At 43.6% G+C, this 27,500-nt stretch overlaps 1 protein-coding gene across 2 annotated transcripts in view; it reads right to left on the reverse strand.

Moving 5' to 3' along the window:
* Positions 1 to 27,500, reverse strand: part of dclk1a (doublecortin-like kinase 1a) — a 182,713-nt gene that overhangs the window by 70,119 nt on the left and 85,094 nt on the right. For both annotated transcript variants that reach the window (XM_045690206.1, XM_045690208.1), the window contains exon 5: positions 25,306 to 25,419. In XM_045690206.1, the coding sequence (XP_045546162.1) occupies positions 25,306 to 25,419 (114 nt within the window). The remainder of the gene's footprint in view (positions 1 to 25,305; positions 25,420 to 27,500) is intronic.

Genomic DNA, 27,500 nt, shown 5'->3' on the forward strand with positions numbered 1-27,500 from the left:
GACCCTTTACTCAGTACTTTGCTGAAGCACTTTGGGCGCGATTACAGCCTCGAGTCTTCTTGGGTATGACACTACACGCTTGGCACACGTGCATATGGGGAGTTTCTCCCTTCTCTGCAGAACCTCTCAAGATCTGTCAGGTTGGATGGGGAGCGTTGCTGCACAGCTATTTTCAGGTCTCTCCAGAGATGTTCGATCGGGTTCAAGTTAAGGCTCTGGCTCTGGCTGAGCCACTCAAGGACATTCAGAGACCTGTCCCAAAGCCACTCCTGCGGTCCCATGTAGCTCAGTTGGTAGAGCATGGTGCTTGCAATGTCAGGGTAATGGGTTTGAATCCCACGGGGGACCCATATGAAAAAAAGTATGAAAACGGATAAGTGTCTACTAAAAGTAAAATGTTGTCTTGGCTATGTGCTTAGGGTGGTTGTCCTGTTGAAAGGTGGGCTTGAGCACTCAAGAGCAGGTTTTCATCAAGGAACGCTTTGTTCATCTTTGCCTCAATCCTGACTAGTCTCACAGTCTCTGCTGCTGAAAAACAACCCCAAAGCATGATGCTGACACCACCATGCTTCACCGTAAGGATGGTGCCAGGTTTCCTCCAAATGTGATGCTTGGAATTCAGGCTAAAGAGTTGGTTTCATCAGACCAGAGTCTTTAGGTGCCTTTTGGCAAACTCCAAGCAGGCTGTCATGTGTCTTTTACTGAGGAGTGGCTTCCGTCTGGCCACTCTACCATAAAGACCTGATTGGTGGAGTGCTGCAGAGATGGATGTCCCTCTGGAAGGTTCTCCCATCTCCACAGAGGAACTCAAGAGCACTGTCAGAATGACCATCAGGTTCTTGGTCACCTGCCTGACCAAGGCCCTTCTCCCTTGATTGCTCAGTTTGGCCGGGCAGCCAGCTCTAGGAAGAGGCTTGGTGGATTCAAACTTCTTCCATTTAAGAATGATGGATGGGGACCTTCAATGTCTTGGGGACCTTCAATGCTGCAGACATTTGTTTGTACCCTTCCCCAGATCTGTGCTTCGACACAATCCTGTCTCGAAGCTCTAAAGGACAATTCCTTCGACCTCATGGCTTGGTTTTTGCTCTGACACGCATTGTCAACTGTGGGACCTTATATAGACATTAGATTAGTTAGTTTACATACACCTTAGCCAAATACATTCCCTGACATTTAATCCTAGTAAAAAAATCCCTGTTTTAGGTCAGTTAGGATCACCACTTTCTTTTAAGAATGTGAAATGTCAGAATAATAGTAGAGAGAATGATTTATTTCAGCTTTTATTTATTTCATCACATTCCAAGTGGGTCAGAAGTTTACATACACTCGATTAGTATTTGGTAGCATTGCCTTTAAATTGTTTAACTAGGGTCAAACGTTTCGGGTAGCCTTCCACAAGCTTCCCACAATAAGTTGGGTGAATTTTGGCCCATTCCTCCTGACAGAGCTGGTGTAACTGAGTCAGGTTTGTAGGCCTCCTTGCTCGCACACGCTTTTTCAGTTCTGCCACAAATTTTCTATGGGATTGAGGTCAGGGCTTTGTGATGGCCACTCCAATACCTTGACTTTGTTGTCCTTAAGTTATTTTGCCACAACTTTGGAAGTATGCTTGGGGTCATTGTCCATTTGGAAGACCCATTTGTGACCAAGCTTTAACTTCCTGATTGATGTCTTGAGATGTTGCTTCAATATATCCACATAAGTTTCCTGCTTCGTGATGCCATCTATTTTGTGAAGTGCACCAGTCCCTCCTGTAGCAAAGCACCCCCACAACATGATGCTGCCACCCCCGTGCTTCACGGTTGGGATGGTGTTCTTCGGCTTGCAAGCCTCCCCCTTTTTCCTCCAAACATAACAATGGTCATAATGGCCAAACAGTCCTATTTTTGTTTCATCAGACCAGAGGACATTTCTCCAAAAAGTACAATCTTTGTCTCCATGTGCAGTTGCAAACCGTAGTCTGGCTTTTTTTATGGCAGTTTTGGAGCAGTGGCTTTTTCCTTGCCAAGCGGCCTTTCAGGTTATGTCGATATAGGACTCGTTTTAATGTGGATATTGATACTTTTGTACCTGTTTCCTCCAGCATCTTCACAATGTAATTTGCTGTTGTTCTGGGATTGATTTATACTTTTCGCACCAAAGTACGTTCATCTCTAGGAGACAGAATGCGTCTCCTTCCTGAGCAGTATGATGGCTGTGTGGTCCCATGGTTTTTATACTTGCATACAATTGTTTGTACAGATGAACGTGATACCATCAGGCATTTGGAAATTGCTCCTAACGACGAACCAGACTTGTGGAGGTCTACAATGTTTTTCTGAGGTCTTGGCTAATTTCTCTTGATTTTCCCATGATGTCAAGCAAAGAGGCACTGTTTGAAGGTAGGCCTTGAAATACATCCACGGGTACACCTCCAATTGACTCAAATGATGTCAATAAGCCTATCAGAAGCTTCTAAAGCCATGAGATCATATTCTGGAATTTTCCAAGCTGTTTAAAGGCACAGTCATCTTATTGTGTGTAAACTTCTGACCCACTGGAATTGTGATACAGTGAATTATAAGTGAAATAATCTGTCTGTAAACAATTGTTGGAAAAATGACTTGTGTCATGCACAAAGTAGATGTCCTAAACGACTTTCAAAAACTATAGTTTGTTAACAAGACATTTGTGGAGTGGTTGAAAAATGAGTTTTAATGACTCAAACCTAAGTGTGACTTCAACTGTATATAGACAGGTGTGTGCCTTTCCAAATCATGTCCAATCAATTTAATTTACCACAGGTGGACTCCAATCAAGTTGTAGAAACATCTCAAGGATGATCAATGGAAACAGGATACACCTGAGCTCAATTTTGAGTCTCATAGAAAGTGTCAGCATATTTATTTAATGGATGATTTTCTGTTTTTTACTTTTAATACATTTGCAAAAATGTCATCAAAACCTGTTCTTTGCTTTGTCATTATGGGGTATTGTCTGTAGAATGCTGAGGATTTGTATTTATTTAATCAATTTCAGAATAAGGCTATAAGGTAAGAAAATGTGGGAAAAGTCAAGGGGTCTGAATACTTTCCGAATGCACTGTAGGAAACTCACGTTGCCCCTAGTGGACAGTATTGAAGGCATCTCCCTACTAGATGGTAGTAGGTGCTCACGTTGCCCCTAGTGGACAGTATTGAAGGCATCTCCCTACTAGATGGTAATATGTGCTCACGTTGCCTCTAGTGGCCGGTATTGAAGGCATCTCCCTACTAGATGGTAATATGTGCTCATGTTGCCTCTAGTGGACAGTATTGAAGGCATCTCCCTACTAGATGGTAATATGTGCTCACGTTGCCCCTAGTGGACGGTATTGAAGGCATCTCCCTACTAGATGGTAGTAGGTGCTCACGTTCCCCTAGTGGACAGTATTGAAGGCATCTCCCTACTAGATGGTAGTAGGTGCTCACGTTGCCTCTAGTGGCCGGTATTGAAGGCATCTCCCTACTAGATGGTAGTAGGTGCTCACGTTGCCTCTAGTGGCCGGTATTGAAGGCATCTCCCTACTAGATGGTAGTAGGTGCTCACGTTGCCCCTAGTGGCCGGTATTGAAGGCATCTCCCTACTAGATGGTAATATGTGCTCACGTTGCCTCTAGTGGACAGTATTGAAGGCATCTCCCTACTAGATGGTAATAGGTGCTCACGTTGCCTCTAGTGGACGGTATTGAAGGCATCTCCCTACTAGATGGTAATATGTGCTCACGTTGCCTCTAGTGGACAGTATTGAAGGCATCTCCCTACTAGATGGTAATATGTGCTCACGTTGCCTCTAGTGGCCGGTATTGAAGGCATCTCCCTACTAGATGGTAATACGTGCTCCACGTTGCCCCTAGTGGACAGTATTGAAGGCATCTCCCTACTAGATGGTAATATGTGCTCACGTTGCCCCTAGTGGACAGTATTGAAGGCATCTCCCTACTAGATGGTAATATGTGCTCACGTTGCCTCTAGTGGCCGGTATTGAAGGCATCTCCCTACTAGATGGTAATACGTGCTCCACGTTGCCCCTAGTGGACAGTATTGAAGGCATCTCCCTACTAGATGGTAATATGTGCTCACGTTGCCCCTAGTGGACAGTATTGAAGGCATCTCCCTACTAGATGGTAATATGTGCTCTATGTTGCCTCTAGTGGCCGGTATTGAAGGCATCTCCCTACTAGATGGTAATAGATGCTCACATTGCCTCTAGTGGCCGGTATTGAAGGCATCTCCTGATGTCCTGGGGACCTGGACAAACGTTGAATACTGAAGGCTATCTAGTGTTACCTCACTGCACTGATGCTCTTTTACCAAGAACAGACTCTGATTCAGAGGGGTCGCGTTAAATGCGGAAGACAAATTTCAGGTGAAGGCATTCAGTTGTACAGCTGACTAGGTATTCCCTTTCCCTTTCCCAGACAATTATCCTCTCCTCTCCCCTCCTCTTCTCTTCTCTTCTCCTCTCTTCTCTTCTCCTCTCTTCTCTTCTCCTCTCCTCTCCTCTCCTCTCATCCCCTCTTCTCTTCTCTTCTCCTCTCTTCTCTTCTCCTCTCTTCTCTTCTCCTCTCCTCTCCTCTCCTCTCATCCCCTCTCCTTTAGCATGTTGACCACACCACCCATATCAGAGTATAACAGTGTGGTATGATAATATTATGGTAATAATGGTAATAATGACTGTTGGTGAAGGCTTGTGTCTGAAGTGATGAATAACACTCTCTAACACCATCTGCAGTCTCTGTTAACTTTACACTGTATGATGCAGAGTAGTGATGTGCAGTTCACAAACGATTCTTTCTTTTTGAACGACTCTTTTTACTGTCCAGTTATTTGTTTGACCTGCTGTAGGATTTATTGTGGCCAGCAGGTCAAACAAAGAACTGGTCAGTAAAAAGAGTCGTTCAAAAAGAAGAGTAGTGATGTGCAGTTCACGAATGATTCTTTCTTTTTGAATGACTCTTTTTACTGACCAGTTGTTTGTTTGACCTGCTGGCCGCAATAAATCCTACAGCAAGTTTAATACTCGCTAAATACAGAGACAAGCTCCGACCACAAACTGTAGTATGTGCACGCAGGAAAACAGATCATGCTGCAGGCATTATACAGAAGACATGTTTAATTACTGCAGTGGGCTAAATCAGGGTCACACAGAGTGTTTCTTGGTAGTCTTAAACAAATCTACTTTGAAACAACAGTATACACCCCACACACATGGTTATGGGCTTAAAGAAAAGAAGACACCTGTACCATGTCAGATATAGAGTTGAAATGTATTCAATATTGAGTTTGCATCTCAATATTACACTTTATATACATCACAGAAGACTGAAATATAACAAAACCGTTTGACATAGAAACACTGAATTTGCGTCCGTTTTGTATTTTTTTTTACAATGATTATTAATCATGAAATTGTGAATAATACGAATAACATTCCACTGTTGAGGCCACCAGAGGGACATTTGGTCACTTGAAGACAGGAAAGGTCTACAGTACATCTGATAATTATTCATGTTTAGTGTATAAGAGGTCATACAATAAATACGTTTTGTAGTGATTTCTATGTTGTTGATGTAAATAAAATGTGTTGGTCCATGATGTCTAATGAGGAGAAAACAGACGATGCACTTGACACATTTATGACCTGGTCATGTGGTGCCAGGATAACAACCTCTGCCTAAGAAACGTGATCAAGACAAAGTAGATGATTGTGGACTACAGGAAAAGGAGGACCGAGCACGCCCCCATTCTCATCGACAGGGCTGTAGTGGAGCAGGTTGAGAGCTTCAAGTTCCTTGGTGTCCACATCACCAACAAACTATCATGGTCCAAACACACCAAGACAGTCGTGAAGAGGGCACGACAAAGCTTATTCCCCCTCAGGAGACTGAAAAGATTTGGCATGGGTCCTCAGATCCTCAAAAAGTTCTACAGCTGCACCATCGACAGCATCCTGACTGGTTGCATCACTGCCTGGTATGGCAACTGCTCAGCCTCCGACCTCAAGGCACTACAGATGGTAGTGTGAACGGCCCAGTACATCACTGGGGCTAAGCTTCCTGCCATCCAGGACCTCTATACCAGGCGGTGTCAGAGGAAGGCCCTAAAAATTGTCAAAGACTCCAGCCACCCGAGTCATAGACTGTTCTCTCTGCTACCGCATGGCAAGTGGTACCAGAGCGCCAAGTCTAGGTCCAAAAGGCTTCTTAGCAGCTTCTACCCCCAAGCCATAAGACTCCTGAACAGCTAATCAAATGGCTACCCAGACTATTTACATTCCCCCCCCCCCCCCCTCTTTTACTCCGCTGCTACTCTCTGTTATTATCTATGCATAGTCACTTTAATAACTCTACTTACATGCACATATTACCTCAATTACCTTGACTAACCAATGCCACCGCACATTGACTCTGTACCGGTACCCTCCTGTATATAGCCTCGTTACTATTATCTTATTGTTGCTCTTTAATTTTTTGGTATTTTTCTATTTTCTTCGTTTCTATTTTTTATTTATTTATTTTTGACTTCAGTTTATTTTAGTAAATACTTTCTTAACACTTATTTTTCTTAAAACTGCATTGTTGGTTAAGGGCTTGTAAGTAAGCATTTCACTGTAAGGTGACGAACACCTGTTGTATTCGGCACATGTGACAAATAACATTAAGATTCTTTTATTTGATTTAAAGCATGAGAGTAAAAAGCTTTGGAACACCTTAAATGACATTTTGGGGAAAAAAGGCAAACTCAGATCCATCATTCATTGAATCACAAAACCAACTGATATTGCCAACAACTTTAATGATTGTTTCACTGGATGGAACATTTCTGAGGATAATAGAGGACAATATTGGCACTCCTATTTGCCATATTTTTAATTTAAGCCTACTGGAAAGTGTGTGCCCCCAGGCAGTGTTGTAAAAAAAAATACTAGAGTAATACCGAAGTAGTTTTTTTTTGGTTATCTGTACTTTACTTTACTTTTCATATGTTTGACAAAGTTTAATTTTACTCCACTACATTCCTAAAGAAAATAATGTACTTTCTACTCCATACATTTTCCCTGACACCCAAAAGTACTCGTTGCATTTTTGAATGCTTAGCAGGACAGGAAAATAGTCTAATTCAGGCACTTAGAGAAAATACCTGGTCATCCCTACTGCATCTGATCTGGCAGACTCACTAAACACAAATGCTTTGTTTGTAAATTATGTCTGAGTGTTGGAGTGTGCCCCTGGCTATCCATGAATTTAAAAAATAAGAAAATCGTGCTGTCAGGTTTGTTTAATAAAAGGAATTTGAAATTATTTATACTTTCACTTTTGATACTTAAGTATATTTTAAACCAAATACCTTTGGACTTTTACTCAAGTAGGATTTTACTGGGTTACTTTCACTTGAGGCATTTTCTATTAAGGTATCTTTACTTTAACTCAAGTATGAAAATTGGGTACTTTTTCCACCACTGCCCCCAGGCTTGGAGGGAAGCAAAAGTCATTCCGCTACCTAAGAATAATAATTCCCCCTTTACTGGCTCAAATAGCCAACCAATCAGCCTGTTACCAACCCTTAGTAAACTTTTGGAAAAAATGGTGTTTGACCAGATACAATGCTATTTTACAGTAAACAAATTGACAACAAACTTTCAGCATGCTTATAGGAAGGACATTCAACAAGTACAGCACTTACACAAATGACTGATGATTGGCTGAGAGAAATTGATGATAAACAGATTGTGAGGTCTGTTTTGTTAGACTTCAGTGCGGCTTTTGACATTATTGATCATAGTCTGATACTGGAAGTACATATGTGTTATAGCTTTACACTGCCTGCTATATTGTGGATAAAGAGTTACCTGTTTAACAGAACACAGAGGGTGTTATTTAATGGAAGCCTCTCTAACATAATCCAGGTAGAATGAGGAATTCCCCAAGGCAGCTGTCTAGGCCCCTTTCTTTATTCAATCTTTACTAAGGACATGTCACTGGCCTTCAGTAAAGCCAGTGTGTCTATGTATGTGGATGACACAACACTATACATGTCAGCTACTACAGTGAGTGAAATCACTGCAACCCTTAACAAAGAGCTGCAGTCAGTTTCAGAATGGGTGGCAATGAATAAGTCAGTACTAAATATTTTCAAAACTAAAAGCATTGTATTTGGGACAAATCATTAACTAAACCCTAAACCTCAACTAAATATTGTAATAAATAATGTGGAAATTGAGCAAGTTGAGGTGACTAAACTGCTTGGAGTAACCCTGGATTGTAAACTGTCATGGTCAAAACATGTTTATACAACAGTAGCTAAGATGGGGAGAAGTCTGTCCATAATAAAGCGTTACTCTACCTTCTTAACAACACTATCAACAAGGCAGGTCCTTCAGGCCCTAGTTTTGCTGCACCTGTTCAGTTGTGTGGTCAGGTGCCACAAAAAGGGACTTAGGAAAATTGTAATTGGTTCAGAATAGGCCCGCACGGATGTACACAGAGAGCTAATATTAATAATATGCAGGTCAATCTCTCCTGGCTCAACGAGAAGGAGAGATTGACTTCATCACTACCTGTATTTATGAGAGGTATTGACATGTTGAATGCAGAGAGCTGTCTGTTTAAACGACTAGCACACAGATCAGACACCCATGCATACACCAAAAGTCATGTCACCAGAGGTCTCTTCACAGTCCCCAAGTCCAGAACAGACTATGGGAGGCGCACAGTACCTCATAAAGCCATGACTACATGGATCTCTATTCCACATCAAGTAACTGATGCAAGCAGTAAAATTAGATTTAAAAAACAGGTCAAAATACACCTTCTGGAACATCAGGGACTGTGAAGCAACACAAACATAGACACAGACACATGCACACGAAAACATACACACTATACACATGGATTTAGTACTGTAGATATGTGGTAGTGGTGGAGTAGGGGCCTGAGGGCACACAGTGTGTTGTGAAATCTGTGAATGTATTGTAATGTTTTTAAAACTGTATAAACTGCCTTAATTTTGCTGGACCCCAGGAAGAGTAGCTGCAGCCTTGGCAGATACAAATGTAATGTAATTAATCATTGAAAGTTATCGATGGACAAAAATCAAAACCAGAACCAAAACAAACACAGCCTGTATGTACAAAGTCCAGAAGGAATCGTTTGGCTGCTGCAGAAAGATATTGTGTTTATCGCTCTCATGCACTGCAGCCAACCAATTGCATTCCACCAACATTTGTTTGCAATCTAGTCCAGTTGCGACCGCAACTAGAACTCATGTCAAAGGTATCAAGAAATACTCTTATTTGTATGCCTAGCAGTCACAAATGTACAGTCATGGCCAAAAGTTTTGAGAATGACACATATATTAATTTTCACAAAGTTTGCTGCTTCAGTGTCTTTAGATATTTTTGTCAGATGTTACTATGGAATATTGAAGTATAATTACAAGCATTTCATAAGTGTCAAAGGCTTTTATTGACAATTACATGAAGTTGATGCAAAGAGTCAATATTTGCAGTGTTGACCCTTCTTTTTCAAGACCTCTGCAATCCGCCCTGGAATGCTGTCAATTAACTCCTGGGCCACATCCTGACTGATGGCAGTCCATTCTTGCATAATCAATGCTTGGAATTTGTCAGAATTTGTGGGTTTTTGTTTGTCCACCCGCCTCTTGAGGATTGACCACAAGTTCTCAATGGGATTAAGGTCTGGGGAGTTTCCTGGCCATGGATCCAAAATATCGATGTTTTGTTCCCTGAGCCACTTAGTTATCACTTTTGCCTTATGGCAAGGTGTTCCATCATGCTGGAAAAGGCATTGTTCGTCACCAAACTGTTCCTGGATGGTTGGGAGAAGTTGCTCCTGGTGGATTTGTTGGTACCATTCTTTATTCATGGCTATGTTTACACATGAATGGTCTCAGGATGCTTTACTGTTGGAATGACACAGGACTGATGGTAGCACTCACCTCGTCTTCTCCGGACAAACTTTTTTCCAGATGCCCCAAACAATCGGAAAGGGGATTCATCAGATAAAATGACTTTACCCCAGTCCTCAGCTGTCCAATCCCTGTACCTTTTGCAGAATATGTCTGTCCCTGATGTTTTTCCTGGAGAGAAGAGACTTCTTAGCTGCGCTTCTTGACACCAGGCCATCCACCAAAGTCTTCGCCTCACTGTGCGTGCAGATGCACTCACACCTGCCTGCTGCCATTCCTGAGCAAGCTCTGTACTGGTGGTGCCCCGATCCCACAGCTGAATCAACTTTAGGAGACGGTCCTGGCACTTACTGGACTTTCTTGGGCGCCCTGAAGCCTTCTTCATAACAATTGAACCGCTCTCCTTGAAGTTCTTGATGATCCGATAAATGGTTGATTTAGGTGCAATCTTACTGGCAGCAATATCCTTGCCTGTGAAGCCCTTTTTGTGCAAAGCAATGATGACGACACGTGTTTCCTTGCAGGTAACCATGGTTGGCAGAGGAAGAACAATGATTCCAAGCACCACCCTCCTTTTGAAGCTTCCAGTTCTGTTATTCGAACTCAATCAGCATGACAGAGTGATCTCCAGCCTTGTCCTCGTCAACACTGACACCTGTGTTAACGAGAGAATCACTGACATGATGTCAGCTGGTCCTTTTGTGGCAGGGCTGAAATGCAGTGGAAATGTTTTGGGGGGATTTAGTTCATTTGCATGGCAAAGAGGGACTTTGCAATTAATAGCAATTCATCTGATCACTCTTCATAACATTCTGGAGTATATGCAAATTGCCATCATACAAACGGAGGCAGCAGAGTGTGAAAATAAATATTTGTGTCATTCTCAAAACCTTTGGCCACGACTGTATGCTACATTGTTCGAAGCACACTTTTGTAAGTCTCAGTCACAAAATGACAGCTCCAATAAGCCCCGTATGGTGAACGCGAGGCTTGTCGAATCATGATTATTTTGGAAGGTTTAGTCCATCGTTCGCCAGTAGCAGGTCCTACAAGCTCTGGGCGTTACTGAATCAATTGAACGAAAAGAGTATAAAGACTTGTTCTTTTGACTGAACGAGTTGAAAAGATCCGTCAGCAAAAAGAGTCGAACTTCCCATTACAGAGAGAGAAAAGAGAGAGGGAGGGATAGAGAAAGATGAGCGATGGATAGAGAGATGAGAGAGGGAGAGAGTGAGATGATGGAGAGAAATAGAGAGACAAGATGAGAGAGAATGTGTGAGACGATATCTCAGTATTAGACTCCTCTTTTATTCTTTCCTCCTCTTCCTCTCCCCTCCCCTCCCCACTCCTCCTCTCCTCTCCTCTCCTCTCCTCTCCTCTCCTCTCCTCTCCTCTCCTCTCCTCTCCTCTCCTCTCCTCTCCTCTCCTCTTCCCTGATATCCTCTCCTCTCCTCTTCTCCCCCTCTCCTCTCCTCTCCTCTCCTCTCCTCCCATCTCCTCTCCTCTTCCCTGATATCCTCTGCTCCTATCAGAAAGGTGAGTGATGAGCCCTAACTCACAGCTCTACTGATAAACCATTTAACTGTGTATCACACCACATGGCCCTAGGGGAGGGAGGGAGGGAGGGAGGGAGGGAGGAGGGAGGAGGGAGGGAGGGAGGGAGGAGGAGGAGGGAGGGAGGGAGGGAGGGAGGGAGCACCGTATTGATTACTTTCTCTATCTGATGAAACTGAAACAACCATGACACAAACACCATACAGAGGTCTCATCTGTGGTAGTGAGTGTATCTGCTCACGCAAGAGGAGCCAGAGTCAGTGGGCACCAGGTGGGGTACACACACACACACACACACACACACACACACACACACACACACACACACACACACACACACACACACACAGACAGACACAGACCTCTTAGTCAATTCAGGTGGAAATGAAATATTGCAGATTAATATAGCCATTTAACACACACTTGTATCCAGTATGACTTACGGTACAGTGAGTGGATACATTTTTGTATTAGTATATGCGACCCCAGTGGGAATTGAACACATGATCCTGGCGCTGCTAACTGAGCCATACTGGACCATTATAAGTGATACATTTAGAATGTTGTACACATTGCTAGACTTCCGCTTTTTCCATTGTCTCTCAGAATTCTGTTCCATTCCATTGTTTCTCAGAATTCTGTTCCATTCCATTGTCTCTCAGAATTCTGTTCCATTCCATTGTTTCTCAGAATTCTGTTCCATTCCATTGTCTCTCAGAATTCTGTTCCATTCCATTGTCTCTCAGAATTCTGTTCCATTCCATTGTTTCTCAGAATTCTGTTCCATTCCATTGTCTCTCAGAATTCTGTTCCATTCCATTGTCTCTCAGAATTCTGTTCCATTCCATTGTTTCTCAGAATTCTGTTCCATTCCATAGGTTCCAATGGTACAGTTCTAGGCCTCCTGGAACTCTAGAACTGGGTATACAGCCACATTAAAATGGAACTGACAGCGTTTTAGCAACGTGAAATCTTATACCCCCAGGAAGAATATGACATTTTCTTTAACATTTTCTGACATGCGAGCACTTAGATATGGTCATTTTCACCTTTTAATAAATTCACAGAATGTTTGGGAATGAAGTATAGTAAGGCATTTATGAAAATGTACGCCCATCCTCTGAACTACAGACAGACATGGAGGAAGTCTGGGGGAACATGATGCATTGTGGGTGTAATTCAGCAGTTCTGAAGATGCTGTACGATGACCCACAAATACACACTCGCACACGTGCATGCACACAGAGATAGAGAGAGAGAGAGAGAGATGGAGGGAGGGAGATGGAAGGAGAGAAATGGAGATATATGGAAGGAGGGAGAGGGAAGGACAGAAATGGAGAGATGGAGGGAGGAAGAGGGAAGGAGGGAAATGGAGATATATGGAAGGAGGGAGAGGGAAGGACAGAAATGGAGAGATGGAGGGAGGAAGAGGGAAGGAGGGACAGAAAGAGGTAGAGACTGTGGGTGTATATAGGATTGCATTAAATTAACCTGTTTAAAAAATATCATCAGTGTTAATAAAAGGTTGTTTTCCAGGCTGAAGGTTTGGAGATAACCCTCTAAGTCTGTTCTCTCCGTGTAGAGAGAACACAAGGGCAGGTATAGAGCACAGAAACTATTTCAGTTATATGATGCATTTCAGTCCAGTATCACAGCAGCTATTTCAGTCTCCAACCTCAGACAGTAACAGCTGTCTACGAAACACCGAACCTGAGAATGTTTAAACCAATTCACTATAGAAACTGAGAATGTTATACTGACTGACTAAGACCCTGAGAAATGAACATCAGACGTAATTTAGACCCTGAGAATGGCACCCAGACAGAAATAGAACTTGAGAATGGAACCTAGACTGATATAGGAGATGAGAATGGAACCCAGACTGATATAGAACCAGAGAATGGAACAGAGACTGATATAGGAGATGAGAATGGAACCCAGAATGATATAGAACCTGAGAATGGAACCCAGACTGAAATAGAACCTGAGAATGGAACCTAGGCTGATTTAGAACCTGAGAATGGAACCCAGAAAATATAGAACCTGATAATGGAACTTTGACTGATATAGAACCTGAGAATGGAACCTACTCATATAGAACCTGATAAAGGAACATAGGCTGATATAGGAGATGAGAATGGAACCCAGACTGATATAGAACCTGAGAATGGAACCCAGACTGATATAGAACCTGAGAATGGAACCCAGAATTATATAAAACCTGAGAATGGAACCCAGACTGATGTAGAACCTGATAATGGAACCCAGACTGATATAGAACCTGAGAATGGAACCCAGACTGATGTAGAACCTGAGAATGGAACCCAGACTGATATAGAACCTGAGAATGGAACCCAGACTGATATAGAACCTGAGAATGGAACCCAGACTGATGTAGAACCTGAGAATGGAACCCAGACTGATATAGAACCTGAGAATGGAACCCAAACTGATAGTAGCTGTAGTAGTTTTAAGGGTAACATAAAGTAACTGGTGTAAACTTATCGTTCAATTTATCGTCATTCTGATAATTCAGTGAATTTATCATGATATGTGACTTGTTTCAGGAAACTAGGCGTATGTCGCACGTCACAACTTCAAAGGACTTTTTTTTTTTTTTTATCAAAATGTGTTTTTTGGCAGAAATTCCTTCTGGAACTTGTGGACTTCCATGTGCCTTAATAACAAATGTGTATGCCATCTGTAAATATGAATACAATAGTTAAATTACGAGCCCAGTTGGTTTAGCCACAGAAAAAGACAGGAACCTTCCTGCTAGCCATGATTGGCTGAGATAATGGATGGGCTGGACATGCCGAGAGATGAGTTCGGATTGGTCTACCATGTAGCATGCCACTGACTATAACATGAGCTGCTCAGTATGTGTAGATCATCCTTTCTAATGCAGCTTTTTTGAAAGACATCACAAAGAACTGCAAAAGTGTTGCTAATGCTCTCCTCTTTCTGGAGGACGATCGTGCCATGTTGTCTCTCTCTTACTCTGAAAATGAATCAGACGATGAGGAAATCCCTGATTTAGGTCAAAACATTTTCATTGAACCAGACATTGTATAGTCTTCTGAAACGGCGATCAACAGTGTTGTTGTCACGGAAGAAGTTGACTGTTTTGAAATCAGTGAAATACCCAGTGGAAGCAGAGTATGATAGCTAAGGAGATGGAGAAAATTCTAGCGTTGGATTGCAAATATGCGGAGGGAGTCGAAAAGAGAACATACAGAAGCTGTTGTATAAAATACCTGTCTCCGGATTACATCTTCAAACTAAGGGAAACCATGGTGACAGAGAGGGTGAATAGTTAATCCATGTATATGGGTATGAGAGTCTAGCTAGCTACATGTTCCAGTATTATAAGTTTCACATTTTGTCAGAAAGTAGTTTTCATTGCAAGTTAAAGCGTACTGTTCGCTAGCTAACGTTAGCTGGCTGGCTGGCTCGCTAACGTTACGTGTATAATAATATTATATTATTCGTATCTAAGAAAGCCATTTGCATTGCTAGTTAGAGCTTTATGTTAGCTGGCTAGCCAACATTGAACTGAGTTGGTTAGCTTTAGCTACCTGCAGATGCATGCATGGTAGTAACATTATGACTTGTGCATGTGACAAATAAACGTTGATTTAATTTGATATAGTGTGTGCTTACCAGAGACGGTAATGTGAAGAACAACATGACCTGCACCAAAGTCAGATTAGGATATAACATTAGGCCAATGAGAAAGTGTCCAAGTTCTCAAATTCTCTGGTAGAATGCCCTGCTTTTAATTCGTCAAACTCACAACCATAAGCTATTTTCTGTAAGTAGCTTCCAACTAACCTGTAAATAATGATCTTGTTGTGAGTTTATTTTCACGTAATAATGAATAAAAATGTGCTTAAGTTAAGATGTTGTCAGCTATGATACTGTACAGTAAATATATGAACTGGCTAGCCAGCGAACTTAACTTAATGCTAGCTAGCTAACTAACAAGCTAGAAACAAACCAAAACATTGTTTAGAAAGTTGCTTTTAGTTGCCAGATTTACTAGATTGACATTTACTAAATACATTTTTATATGGATGGGTATATTGGTGTTAAAATCCACCTATTTTGGACCACCAGGCAGCTGATGTCATGCCGTTTTGGGGTTTATACTTTTTCATAACGACAACAACAAGTTTGATGTCGGATGACAAGAGAATGTTCAGGATGTCACTACGACAACTGTCTACAGACATGTCAATAGACGTAGTATAAACCAGCCTTTAGTCATGTAATCTTTGGTTGTTCAGTACACTACTGTACTCACTCTGTTTAGCACATGACCTTACATGTGAACCCTTATTAAAGAGATGGGTGGGGCTAAGGCTTAAGAGGGTGTGAACTATGCTGAATGGATGTAGACAAAGAAGAACTCTCCAGTAGGTGTACCAAAACATTCGAAGGCCATTTTCTCAAGAGTGGGGGCTGCAAGTTTATACATTTTCATAGCACAATTACTTTCCCATTGTTCCTCAACTGTAGTGTATGATATACCATTTTGTAGCTCTGAGTCTCCACTTTTATCCAATGTAAAAAAACACAGTTTCAAATGCTGCTACGTAAGACCGAATCAAGCCGGTCGGTCACATATAGCTTTTGGTCCATTTTGCCTAGCTCTAACCCAGACAGACAGAACCTCAGCATGGAACCCAGCCAGTTCTTAGAACCTGTTAACATTCTGCCTGTCTGACACCAATCAGAAAGCAGTACCATTATCGCAGTGTTCCACCAGACTGCTAAACAGGAAACCAGCTCCATATATGGTCGTCGCGATTGTCTCCACATGCTCTCTCTGCTCCGCGTTTCCACAGCAACTCACTCTCACGTGCACACACACACACACACACACACACACACACACACACACACACACACACACACACACACACACACACACACACACACACACACACACACACACACACACACACACACACACACACACACACACACACACACACACTCCGACTCCCAAACAGCCGGCTCTTCTAAAACAGTTTGATCCAATCATATTACAAATGATAACTCGCTCCCTGAACTATGTAAATCAGCAAAACATATTTAGGCTTCACAGAACCTATTCACTTGCTATGTCCATCAAGCCTTCACAGAACCTATTCACCTGCTATGTCCATCTAGGCTTCACAGAACCTATTCACCTGCTATGTCCATCTAGGCTTCACAGAACCTATTCACCTGCTATGTCCATCTAGGCTTCACAGAACCTATTCACCTGCTATGTCCATCAAGCCTTCACAGAACCTATTCACCTGCTATGTCCATCAAGCCTTCACAGAAGCTATTCACCTGCTATGTCCATCTAGGCTTCACAGAACCTATTCACTTGCTATGTCCATCTCTGTGTCTCTCCCCCCACTCTCTGTCTATCTGTCTCTCTCCCCCTCTCTCTCTCCCCCCTACTCTCTGTCTGTCTCTCTCTCCCCCCCACTCTCCCTCCCCCCTCTCTCTCTCCCCCCACTCTCTGTCTATCTGTCTCTCTCTCCCCCTCCCCCCACACTCTCTCTCTCCCCCACTCTCTGTCTATCTGTCTCTCTCCCCCCCCCCCACACTCTCTCCCCCTGTCTATCCCCTGTCTATCTCTCCCCCACTCTCTGTCTATCTGTCTCTCTCTCCCCCCTCCCCCCACACTCTTTCTCTCTCTCTGTCTATCTGTCTCTCTCTCTCTCCCCTCCTCCCCACTCTCTGTCTACCTGTCTCTCTCTCCCCCTCCCCCCACACACTCTCTCTCCCCTACTCTCTGTCTATCTGTCTCTCTCTCTCCCCCCACTCTGTCTGTCTGTCTGTCTGTCTGTCTGTCTGTCTGTCTGTCTGTCTGTCTGTCTGTCTGTCTGTCTGTCTGTCTGTCTGTCTGTCTGTCTGTCTGTCTGTCTGTCTGTCTGTCTGTCTGTCTGTGTCTGTCTGTCTGTCTGTCTGTCACTCTCTCCCCACCATTCTCTCTCTCTCCCCCACTCTCTCTCTACCACCTACTCTGTGTCTATCTGTCACTCTCTCCCCACCATTCTGTCTATCCGTCTCTTTCTCGCTGTCTTTTGTTTGTATTGTTTTGTATTGTTAAGTATTACTGCACTGTTGGAGCTAGAAACATAAGCATTTCGCTGCACCTGCGATAACATCTCTCTCTCTCTCTCTCTCTCTCTCTCTCTCTCTCTCTCTCTCTCTCTCTCTCTCTCTCTCTCTCTCTCTCTCCTCTCTAGCTTTTCTCTCTAGCTTTTCTCTCTCATCACAACAATAGGTCAAACCGATAAGCATTTCAGAGAAAACAGTCATCATACAGGAGGAAGATATTTATACTCCTATTTATAATAGTATTTTTTGTATTGGGCGTGATGCAATATGGAGGATAGCAAAGCAACTACACGTGCATTAACACAGATCAGCACGCACATAAACAAACATATGCACAAACATGTAAACACACACACACACACACACACAGGCATGCACGTACGCAAACACACACGAGCACTACTGTCTGAATGGCCCAACCCTATGCCGGGTACAGACTGCTGTAACTCAACCCTATGCCGGGTACAGACTGCTGTAACCCAACCCTATGCCGGGTACAGACTGCTGTAACCCAACCCTATGCCGGGTACAGACTGCTGTAACCCAACCCTATGCCGGGTACAGACTGCTGTAACCCAACCCTATGCCATTACAGACTGCTGTAACCCAACCCTATGCCATTACAGACTGCTGTAACCCAACCCTATGCCGGGTACAGACTGCTGTAACCCAACCCTATGCCGGGTACAGACTGCTGTAACCCAGCCCTATGCCGGGTACAGACTGCTGAAACCCAACCCTATGCCGGGTACAGACTGCTGTAACCCAACCCTATGCCGGGTACAGACTGCTGTAACCCAACCCTATGCCGGGTACAGACTGCTGAAACCCAACCCTATGCCGAGTACAGACTGCTGTAACCCAACCCTATGCCGGGTACAGACTGCTGTAACCCAGCCCTATGCCGGGTACAGACTGCTGTAACCCAACCCTATGCCGGGTACAGACTGCTGTAACCCAACCCTATGCCGGGTACAGACTGATGTAACCCAGCCCTATGCCGGGTACAGACTGCTGTAACCCAACCCTATGCCGGGTACAGACTGCTGTAACCCAACCCTATGCCGGGTACAGACTGCTGTAACCCAACCCTATGCCCGGTACAGACTGCTGTAACCCAACCCTATGCCGGGTACAGACTGATGTAACCCAACCCTATGCCCGGTATAGACTGCTGTAACCCAACCCTATGCCGGGTACAGACTGCTGTAACCCAACCCTATGCCGGGTACAGACTGCTGTAACCCAGCCCTATGCCGGGTACAGACTGCTGTAACCCAGCCCTATGCCATTACAGACTGCTGTAACCCAGCCCTATGCCGGGTACAGACTGCTGTAACCCAGCCCTATGCCATTACAGACTGCTGTAACCCAACCCTATGCTGGGTACAGACTGCTGTAACCCAGCCCTATGCCGGGTACAGACTCCTGTAACCCAACCCTATGCCAGGTACAGACTGCTGTAACCCAACCCTATGCCGGGTACAGACTGCTGTAACCCAACCCTATGCCGGGTACAGACTGCTGTAACCCAACCCTATGCCGGGTACAGACTGCTAGTTTGTGAGAATCTGCAGGATTGAGTCACCAACCCACTCCCTCCCTCCCTCTCTACCCTCTTTCCCTCTCATCCTCACTCCCTCCCTCTCTCTTCCCCTCTCTCCCACACTCTCTCCCTCTCCCCCTCGATCCGTCTCTCATTTCCTCTTTCGCTCTCAATTTGAATTCATGTATGCACTGGCAGACACACACACACACACACACACACACACACACACACACACACACACACACACACACACACACACACACACACACACACACACACACACACACACACACACACACACACACACACACACACACACACACACAGTGCCAGACAGTTCTTCATGCAGTTGTTCATCAGCTGCAGTGTTGACTCAGACACAGAGGAGAAAATCATCATGGCGTCATCTCAAATGGCACCCTATTCCCTTTTTGTAGTGCACTACTATTGATGGGGGTCCATAGGGCTCTAGTAAAAAATTGTGCACTACAAAATGGAATAGGCTGTCATTTGGGACGCAGTTGATCACCAGCATGAACACTAATACACGGATAAACACAAGCCCGCCTAGGTCTGTCAGGGCACCCTCATCAAAAAAGTACTAAACTATTAAAACACAAAACCTATTGGTGCAGTAGTGACTACGTAGAGACTTGGGAGGGATTGTGTAGTGAATGTGTAGTTTATGCCCTACTCAAGATACACAAGTAGAGATGTTATAGTGTTCAGTAAGAAAACAGTAGTGTTTCCTGTCGTAATCAGGTAGTGATGTTATAGTGTTCAGTAGGAAAACAGTAGTGTTTCCTGTCGTAATCAGGTAGTGATGTTATAGTGTTCAGTAGGAAAACAGTAGTGTTTCCTGTAGTAATCAGGTAGTGATGTTATAGTGTTCAGTAGGAAAACAGTAGTGTTTCCTGTAGTAATCAGGTAGTGATGTTACAGTGTTCAGTAGGAAAACAGTAGTGTTTCCTGTAGTAATCAGGTAGTGATGTTACAGTGTTCAGTAGGAAAACAGTAGTGTTTCCTGTCGTAATCAGGTAGTGATGTTATAGTGTTCAGTAGGAAAACAGTAGTGTTTCCTGTCGTAATCAGGTAGTGATGTTATAGTGTTCAGTAGGAAAACAGTAGTGTTTCCTGTCGTAATCAGGTAGTGATGTTACAGTGTTCAGTAGGAAAACAGTAGTGTTTCCTGTAGTAATCAGGAAGAGATTTTGAAACAGCTAACAACAACCAACTGCTTCCTGTTTTATCTTCTTCGGTGGTCGCGAAGAGCCGGTGTTGTAAAGCTGTAGTGTTTTGACTACTTGATGTTGCTAGTAAATAAGTAGTCAAACCACTACAGCTTTACTACACCGGCTTTTCGCGATCAGAAGAAGAAAAAACAGGAAGCGGTTGGTTGTTGTTAGCTAGCTATTGTTTTTAACAATCCCGGATGTAAATCATCTTTCATCCTTCACCATCCCGTCGTTCATAACTTTTTTACTTTCCTTTTTGCTTTATAAATACTTTCATGTCGTTGTTTAGCCATTTATTTAACTTTTTACCACATCAAAAAATTGCTAGCCAAAACAGTCTTAGCCGTTAACCATTGTCATAGATACGTACTGAGTGTAGCCTGCTAGCCACATTGAAATGTAGCTATATAACCTCTGTTTTCGTCATCCTTGCTAATAAGTATGTGTGTTTGTATGCAAATGTACAGTATGTTCATATTGGTATACCTACCCATTCTGTTTACCTCTTTTGACCTGTTGCCAAGGAGACCCTTGACATAAGAAGACCGGAGGTCATTGTTGATAAGATTAATATTGTTTCTGAAATGTTTTTCTGTGTTGTCTTAGTTGATCTCTGTTAGCCGATAATGGCTTTTAATTGACTGTGTCTTGTACTTTCATTTGTTTACTTAAAGGACACGTGGTGGAGAAATGTAGCTGCAACAGAAAAAGAGGATCTGAAGATAGTTAAGTTAAAGCTGAATGAAGACAAGGCCTCAAATGGTTTAACAAAAGAGTGTATATATGTCATTTAATATGTAATTAATCAAATTAAAAAATGCAGTTTGTATAAGCTTATTATTTGTTGTTTGACGATATAATTAAGCAATAAGTGTCATGCCCTGACCTGAGAGAGCCTTTTCTATGCCTCTATTTAGGTTTAGTCAGGGTGTGATTTGGGTGGGCATTCTATGTCCTTTTTTCTATGCTTTGTATTTCTTTGTTTTGGCCTGGTATGGCTCTCAATCAGGGACAGCTGTACATCGTTGTCGCTGATTGGGAGTCATACTTAGGCAGCCTGTTTTCCTTTGGGGTTTGTGGGTAGTTAATTTCTGGTTTGCACCTGACAGAACTGTTTGGCTGTCGGTTTCTTGTTTTTTGTTTAAAGTGTTCTATCTTTAATAAATTCATGATGAGCACTAACCACGTTGCGCCTTGGTCTACTCTCTTCAACGACGGCCGTTACAATAAGGCACGAGGGGGTGTGGAATATGGCCAATATACCACGGCTAAGGGAGGTTCTTACGCACGATGCATCGCAGAGTGCCTGGACACAGCCCTTAACCGTGGTATATTGGCCATATACCACAAACCCCCGAGGTGCCTTATTACTATTATAAACTTGTTAGCAACGTAATTAGATCAGTAAAAATACATGTTTTGTCATACCCGTGGTATACGGTCTGATATACCACAGCTGTCAGCCAATCCGCATTCAGGGCTCGAACCAGCCAGTTTATAACTACAGTTAGAAACTTGAGAAAATAAAATGTTCACTAGTGTAGTAGTGACACAGTAGTGAAACAAGACAATGTCAATAGTAATTCTGAAGAGGCAACCAGTAGTAAAGGTTTTCAATAGTAATTCAAAAGGTTTCATGTAGGAAATGAAAAAAGGATCAGGACCAATTCAGTAGTGATCAGTAGCAACACAACACTACAGACACAGATAGAAGTAGGAATTCAATAGGGATAGTAGGCATACAGCAGTAATATGTAGGCATTGTCTAGTAATTAGTGCTGAGCGATTAACCAAAATATATATATATATTTTATTTTTAAACAACTAATTGACTGATGATATTGGTTCAATTATTTTAAATTCTGTGAGCTCAATGAGCACATTGCACAGTTTCTCTAGAGATAAATCAGATCCAACCTGAACTGTGCCATGTAGTAGGGAGTTGTAGTTTCTCTAGAGATTCATCAGATCCAACCTGAACTGTGCCATGTAGTAGGGAGTTGTAGTTTCTCTAGAGATTCATCAGATCCAACCTGAACTGTGCCATGTAGTAGGGAGTTGTAGTTTCTCTAGAGATAAATCAGATCCAACCTGAACTGTGCCATGTAGTAGGGAGTTGTAGTTTCTCTAGAGATTCATCAGATCCAACCTGAACTGTGCCATGTAGTAGGGAGTTGTAGTTTCTCTAGAGATTCATCAGCTCCAACCTGAACTGTGCCATATAGTAGGGATTTGTAGTTTCCAACAGGCCAATATTCTACATAGTTTAGCACAATAAACGTGGTAATTAACTACAATGACCATAATCCATTGTGCATCTACTTGTCCGGTCTGTGTTTCTTTTATGCCTGCTATGGAAGAGACAAGAATGCGCAATCGTGAGGGGATATAGAGAGCAGCTGTTGCTTAGCGACGTATCGTGATTGTGAGGTGATATAGAGAGCAGCTGTTGCTTAGCGACGTATCGTGATCATGAGGTGATACAGAGAGCAGCTGTTGCTTAGCGACGTTTCGTGATCATGAGGTGATATAGAGAGCAGCTGTTGCTTAGCGACGTATCGTGATCATGAGGTGATACAGAGAGCAGCTGTTGCTTAGCGACGTATCGTGATCATGAGGTGATACAGAGAGCAGCTGTTGCTTAGCGACGTATCGTGATCATGAGGTGATACAGAGAGCAGCTGTTGCTTAGCGACGTATCGTGATCATGAGGTGATACAGAGAGCAGCTGTTGCTTAGCGACGTATCGTGATCATGAGGTGATACAGAGAGCAGCTGTTGCTTAGCGACGTATCGTGATCATGAGGTGATACAGAGAGCAGCTGTTGCTTAGCGACGTATCGTGATCATGAGGTGATAGAGAGAGCAGCTGTTGCTTAGCGACGTATCGTGATCATGAGGTGATACAGAGACAGCTGTTGCTTGGCGAGGTATCTCTACCTGAAAAATACATGGTCTAAGTGATTGATAGTTGGTGTTCAGCAGTCATAAAAGTATACCTTGTTTACGTTGAAGTCGGGCAGCAGCTCTATAGAGATGAGATGATGACTTGGAATGAAATAATAAAGTCATCAAATAAAACCAATGTAATATACACAACAACTGAAATATTTGATTAAAGTAATGTGAATAAATGCTGGTTAATAAGTGATAAACAGTAATGGACAGTCACTACCATCATGGCACTTTTATTCATTGTTTTATTTTGTGTTACAGCATTCAACCCAAATAATTCAAACCAAAATAATTCAAACCAAAATAATTCAAACCAAAATAATTCAAACCAAAATAATTCAAACCAAAATAATTCAAACCAAAATAATTCAAACCGAAATTGAAAACAGTGATTTTTTTTTTTTATAATCGAACCGAAACTGAACCGAACTCAAAAAGCACTAATCACTCAGCACTACTAGTGATTCAATAGTGAACGTGTAGGAATTGTAGGTATGTGTGTTGATTTTAAGTAGTAGATACCCTAAAGCTCAGTAGTTGGCCTCCCGAGTGGCACAGCGGTCTAAGGCACTGCATCTCAGTGCTAGAGGCGTCACTACAGACACCCTGGTTTGAATCCAGGCTGTATCACAACCGGCTGTGATTGGGGGTCCCATAGGGCGGCGCACAATTGGCCCAACGTCGTCTGGGTTTGGCCGGGGTAGGCCGTCATTGTAAATAAGAATTTGTTCTTAACTGACTAGTGAAATAAAGTTAAAAACACAGTAGTCAATAAGGGAGAATGATGTAGTGATTTGAGTAGGAAATATGTAGTGTTAACCAGTAGTGAAACATGCCAATTTATCACTCATGACAAAATACTACATAAATCACTACAGGTTTACTACACATCTCAATAGCAATCCATTATAAAAACCAGTCCGTTTGGTGTAGTAGTGATGAGTAGTAATTCAACAGTACTTTTTCATGAGTGCAAGAACATGTATAAACCCCCCCAAACCAAACCTAAACCTAATCCTAACTCCTAACCCTAACCCTAAACCTAATCCTTAATTAATCCTAATCCTTATCCCCCCCCCCCACACACACACACACACATACACACACACACACACACACACACATACACACACACACACACATTGTACTATCCTTGTGGGGACCAAACAATTCCCTAACCCCTAAACGTAACCATTAACCTAACCTTAATCCTAACCTTAACCCCAAAGACCAAACCTAAACCTAACTCCTAACCCTAACCCTAATCCTAACTCCTAACCCTAACCCTAACCCTAAACCTAATCCTTAATTAAACCTAAAATAGCCTTTTTCCTCGTGGGGACCGGCAAAATGTAAGTGTGTATTTGTCCTTGTGAGAAATCCTCATAGTGACAAGCACACACCTACAGGCATACACACACCTACAGGCACACAAACAACTACAGGCACACACACACACCTACAGGCATACACACACCTACAGGATCCAGGCACACATAAACACACAAATACTCAAACACACATTCAATAACAAACACATCGTTTAAACAAACACATTCATAAACAATCTCACTCATCCACACTAACACTAACACTAACACACACTATCTAGCCTAAAGAGCTTGGCCCCAGAGTTCAGAGTTCAGAACATGTTAAGATTCATTTAGGTTCCGTTTGACAGAAAGAATCCTACAGGACTGTCTCTTGTCCCCGGACCAGTGTCCGCTGACACGAAAAAGTTCAGTTTGACTGAAGTGTTTACAGCATTTACTTAACAAGTACAACAACAGTAAAGAAACAAGAGAGAGTGTGTGTGTGTGTGTGTGTGTGTGTGTGTGTGTGTGTGTGTGTGTGTGTGTGTGTGTGTGTGTGTGTGTGTGTGTGTGTGTGTGTGTGTGTGTGTGTGTGTGTGTGTGTGTGTGTGTTGCAGTCTTACCGGAGCCTGCGGGGGACTTTCTGCGTTTGGACAGGCCAACAGAGCGAGGAGAACCCCGGTTGGTCAGAGGGGAGGACATTTTACCATAGGCCATTGACTTCATCACACGACACTCTGAAACAACAGAAGATAAAAAGAGAAATGAGGACACTGTTTTAGTTATGCTTTAGGAGCCTTGCTCAAGGGCACAACAGCAGTAGGTGGCACCTGCTTCCTTCCAACTGCTAGCTAACACAGTTATTCTTCTAATATGTGATTCCCCCAACAGACCTGGGATTAGAACAACACTCTGGTCCCTGGTCTGCCTCTCTAACAACACTCTGGTCCCTGGTCTGCCTCTCTAACAACACTCTGGTCCCTGGTCTGCCTCTCTAACAACACTCTGGTCCCTGGTCTGCCTCTCTAACAACTCTCTGGTCCTTGGTCTGCCTCTCTAACAACTCTCTGGTCCTTGGTCTGCCTCTCTAACAACACTCTGGTCCCTGGTCTGCCTCTCTTACAACACTCTGGTCCCTGGTCTGCCTCTCTAACAACACTCTGGTCCCTGGTCTGCCTCTCTAACAACACTCTGGTCCCTGGTCTGCCTCTCTAACAACACTCTGGTCCCTGGTCTGCCTCTCTAACAACACTCTGGTCCCTGGTCTGCCTCTCTAACAACACTCTGGTCCCTGGTCTGCCTCTCTAACAACACTCTGGTCCCTGGTCTGCCTCTCTAACAACACTCTGGTCCCTGGTCTGCCTGTCTAACAACACTCTGGTCCCTGGTCTGCCTCTCTAACAACTCTCTGGTGCCTGGTCTGCCTCTCTAACAACACTCTGGTCACTGGTCTGCCTCTCTAACAACACTCTGGTCCCTGGTCTGCCTCTCTAACAACACTCTGGTCCCTGGTCTGCCTCTCTAACAACACTCTGGTCCCTGGTCTGCCTCTCTAACAACACTCTGGTCCCTGGTCTGCCTGTCTAACAACACTCTGGTCCCTGGTCTGCCTCTCTAACAACTCTCTGGTGCCTGGTCTGCCTCTCTAACAACACTCTGGTCACTGGTCTGCCTCTCTAACAACACTCTGGTCCCTGGTCTGTCTCTCTAACAACACTCTGGTCCCTGGTCTGTCTCTCTAACAACACTCTGGTCCCTGGTCTGCCTCTCTAACAACACTCTGGTCCCTGGTCTGTCTCTCTAACAACACTCTGGTCCCTGGTCTGTCTCTCTAACAACACTCTGGTCCCTGGTCTGCCTCTCTAACAACTCGCTGGTCCCTCTCTAACAACTCTCTGGTCCCTGGTCTGTCTCTCTAACAACACTCTGGTCCCTGGTCTGTCTCTCTAACAACACTCTGGTCCCTGGTCTGCCTCTCTAACAACTCTCTGGTCCCTGGTCTGCCTCTCTAACAACACTCTGGTCCCTGGTCCCTCTCTAACAACACTCTGGTCCCTGGTCTGTCTTTCTAACAACACTCTGGTCCCTGGTCTGTCTCCTAACAACACTCTGGTCCCTGGTCTGTCTCTCTAACAACACTCTGGTCCCTGGTCTGTCTCTCTAACAACACTCTGGTCCCTGGTCTGTCACTCTAACAACAGTCTTGTCCCTGGTCTGTCTCTCTAACAACACTCTGGTCCCTGGTCTGCCTCTCTAACAACTCGCTGGTCCCTCTCTAACAACTCTCTGGTCCCTGGTCTGTCTCTCTAACAACACTCTGGTCCCTGGTCTGTCTCTCTAACAACACTCTGGTCCCTGGTCTGCCTCTCTAACAACTCTCTGGTCCCTGGTCTGCCTCTCTAACAACACTCTGGTCCCTGGTCCCTCTCTAACAACACTCTGGTCCCTGGTCTGTCTTTCTAACAACACTCTGGTCCCTGGTCTGTCTCCTAACAACACTCTGGTCCCTGGTCTGTCTCTCTAACAACACTCTGGTCCCTGGTCTGTCTCTCTAACAACACTCTGGTCCCTGGTCTGTCACTCTAACAACAGTCTGGTCCCTGGTCTGTCTCTCTAACAACACTCTGGTCCCTGGTCTGTCTTTCTAACAACACTCTGGTCCCTGGTCTGTCTTTCTAACAACACTCTGGTCCCTGGCCTGTCACTCTAACAACACTCTGGTCCCTGGTCTGTCACTCTAACAACACTCTGGTCCCTGGTCTGTCTCTCTAACAACACTCTGGTCCCTGGTCTGTCTCTCTAACAACACTCTGGTCCC

This window comes from Salmo salar, chromosome ssa11, assembly GCF_905237065.1.
Source record: "Salmo salar chromosome ssa11, Ssal_v3.1, whole genome shotgun sequence".
NCBI lineage: Eukaryota > Metazoa > Chordata > Actinopteri > Salmoniformes > Salmonidae > Salmo > Salmo salar.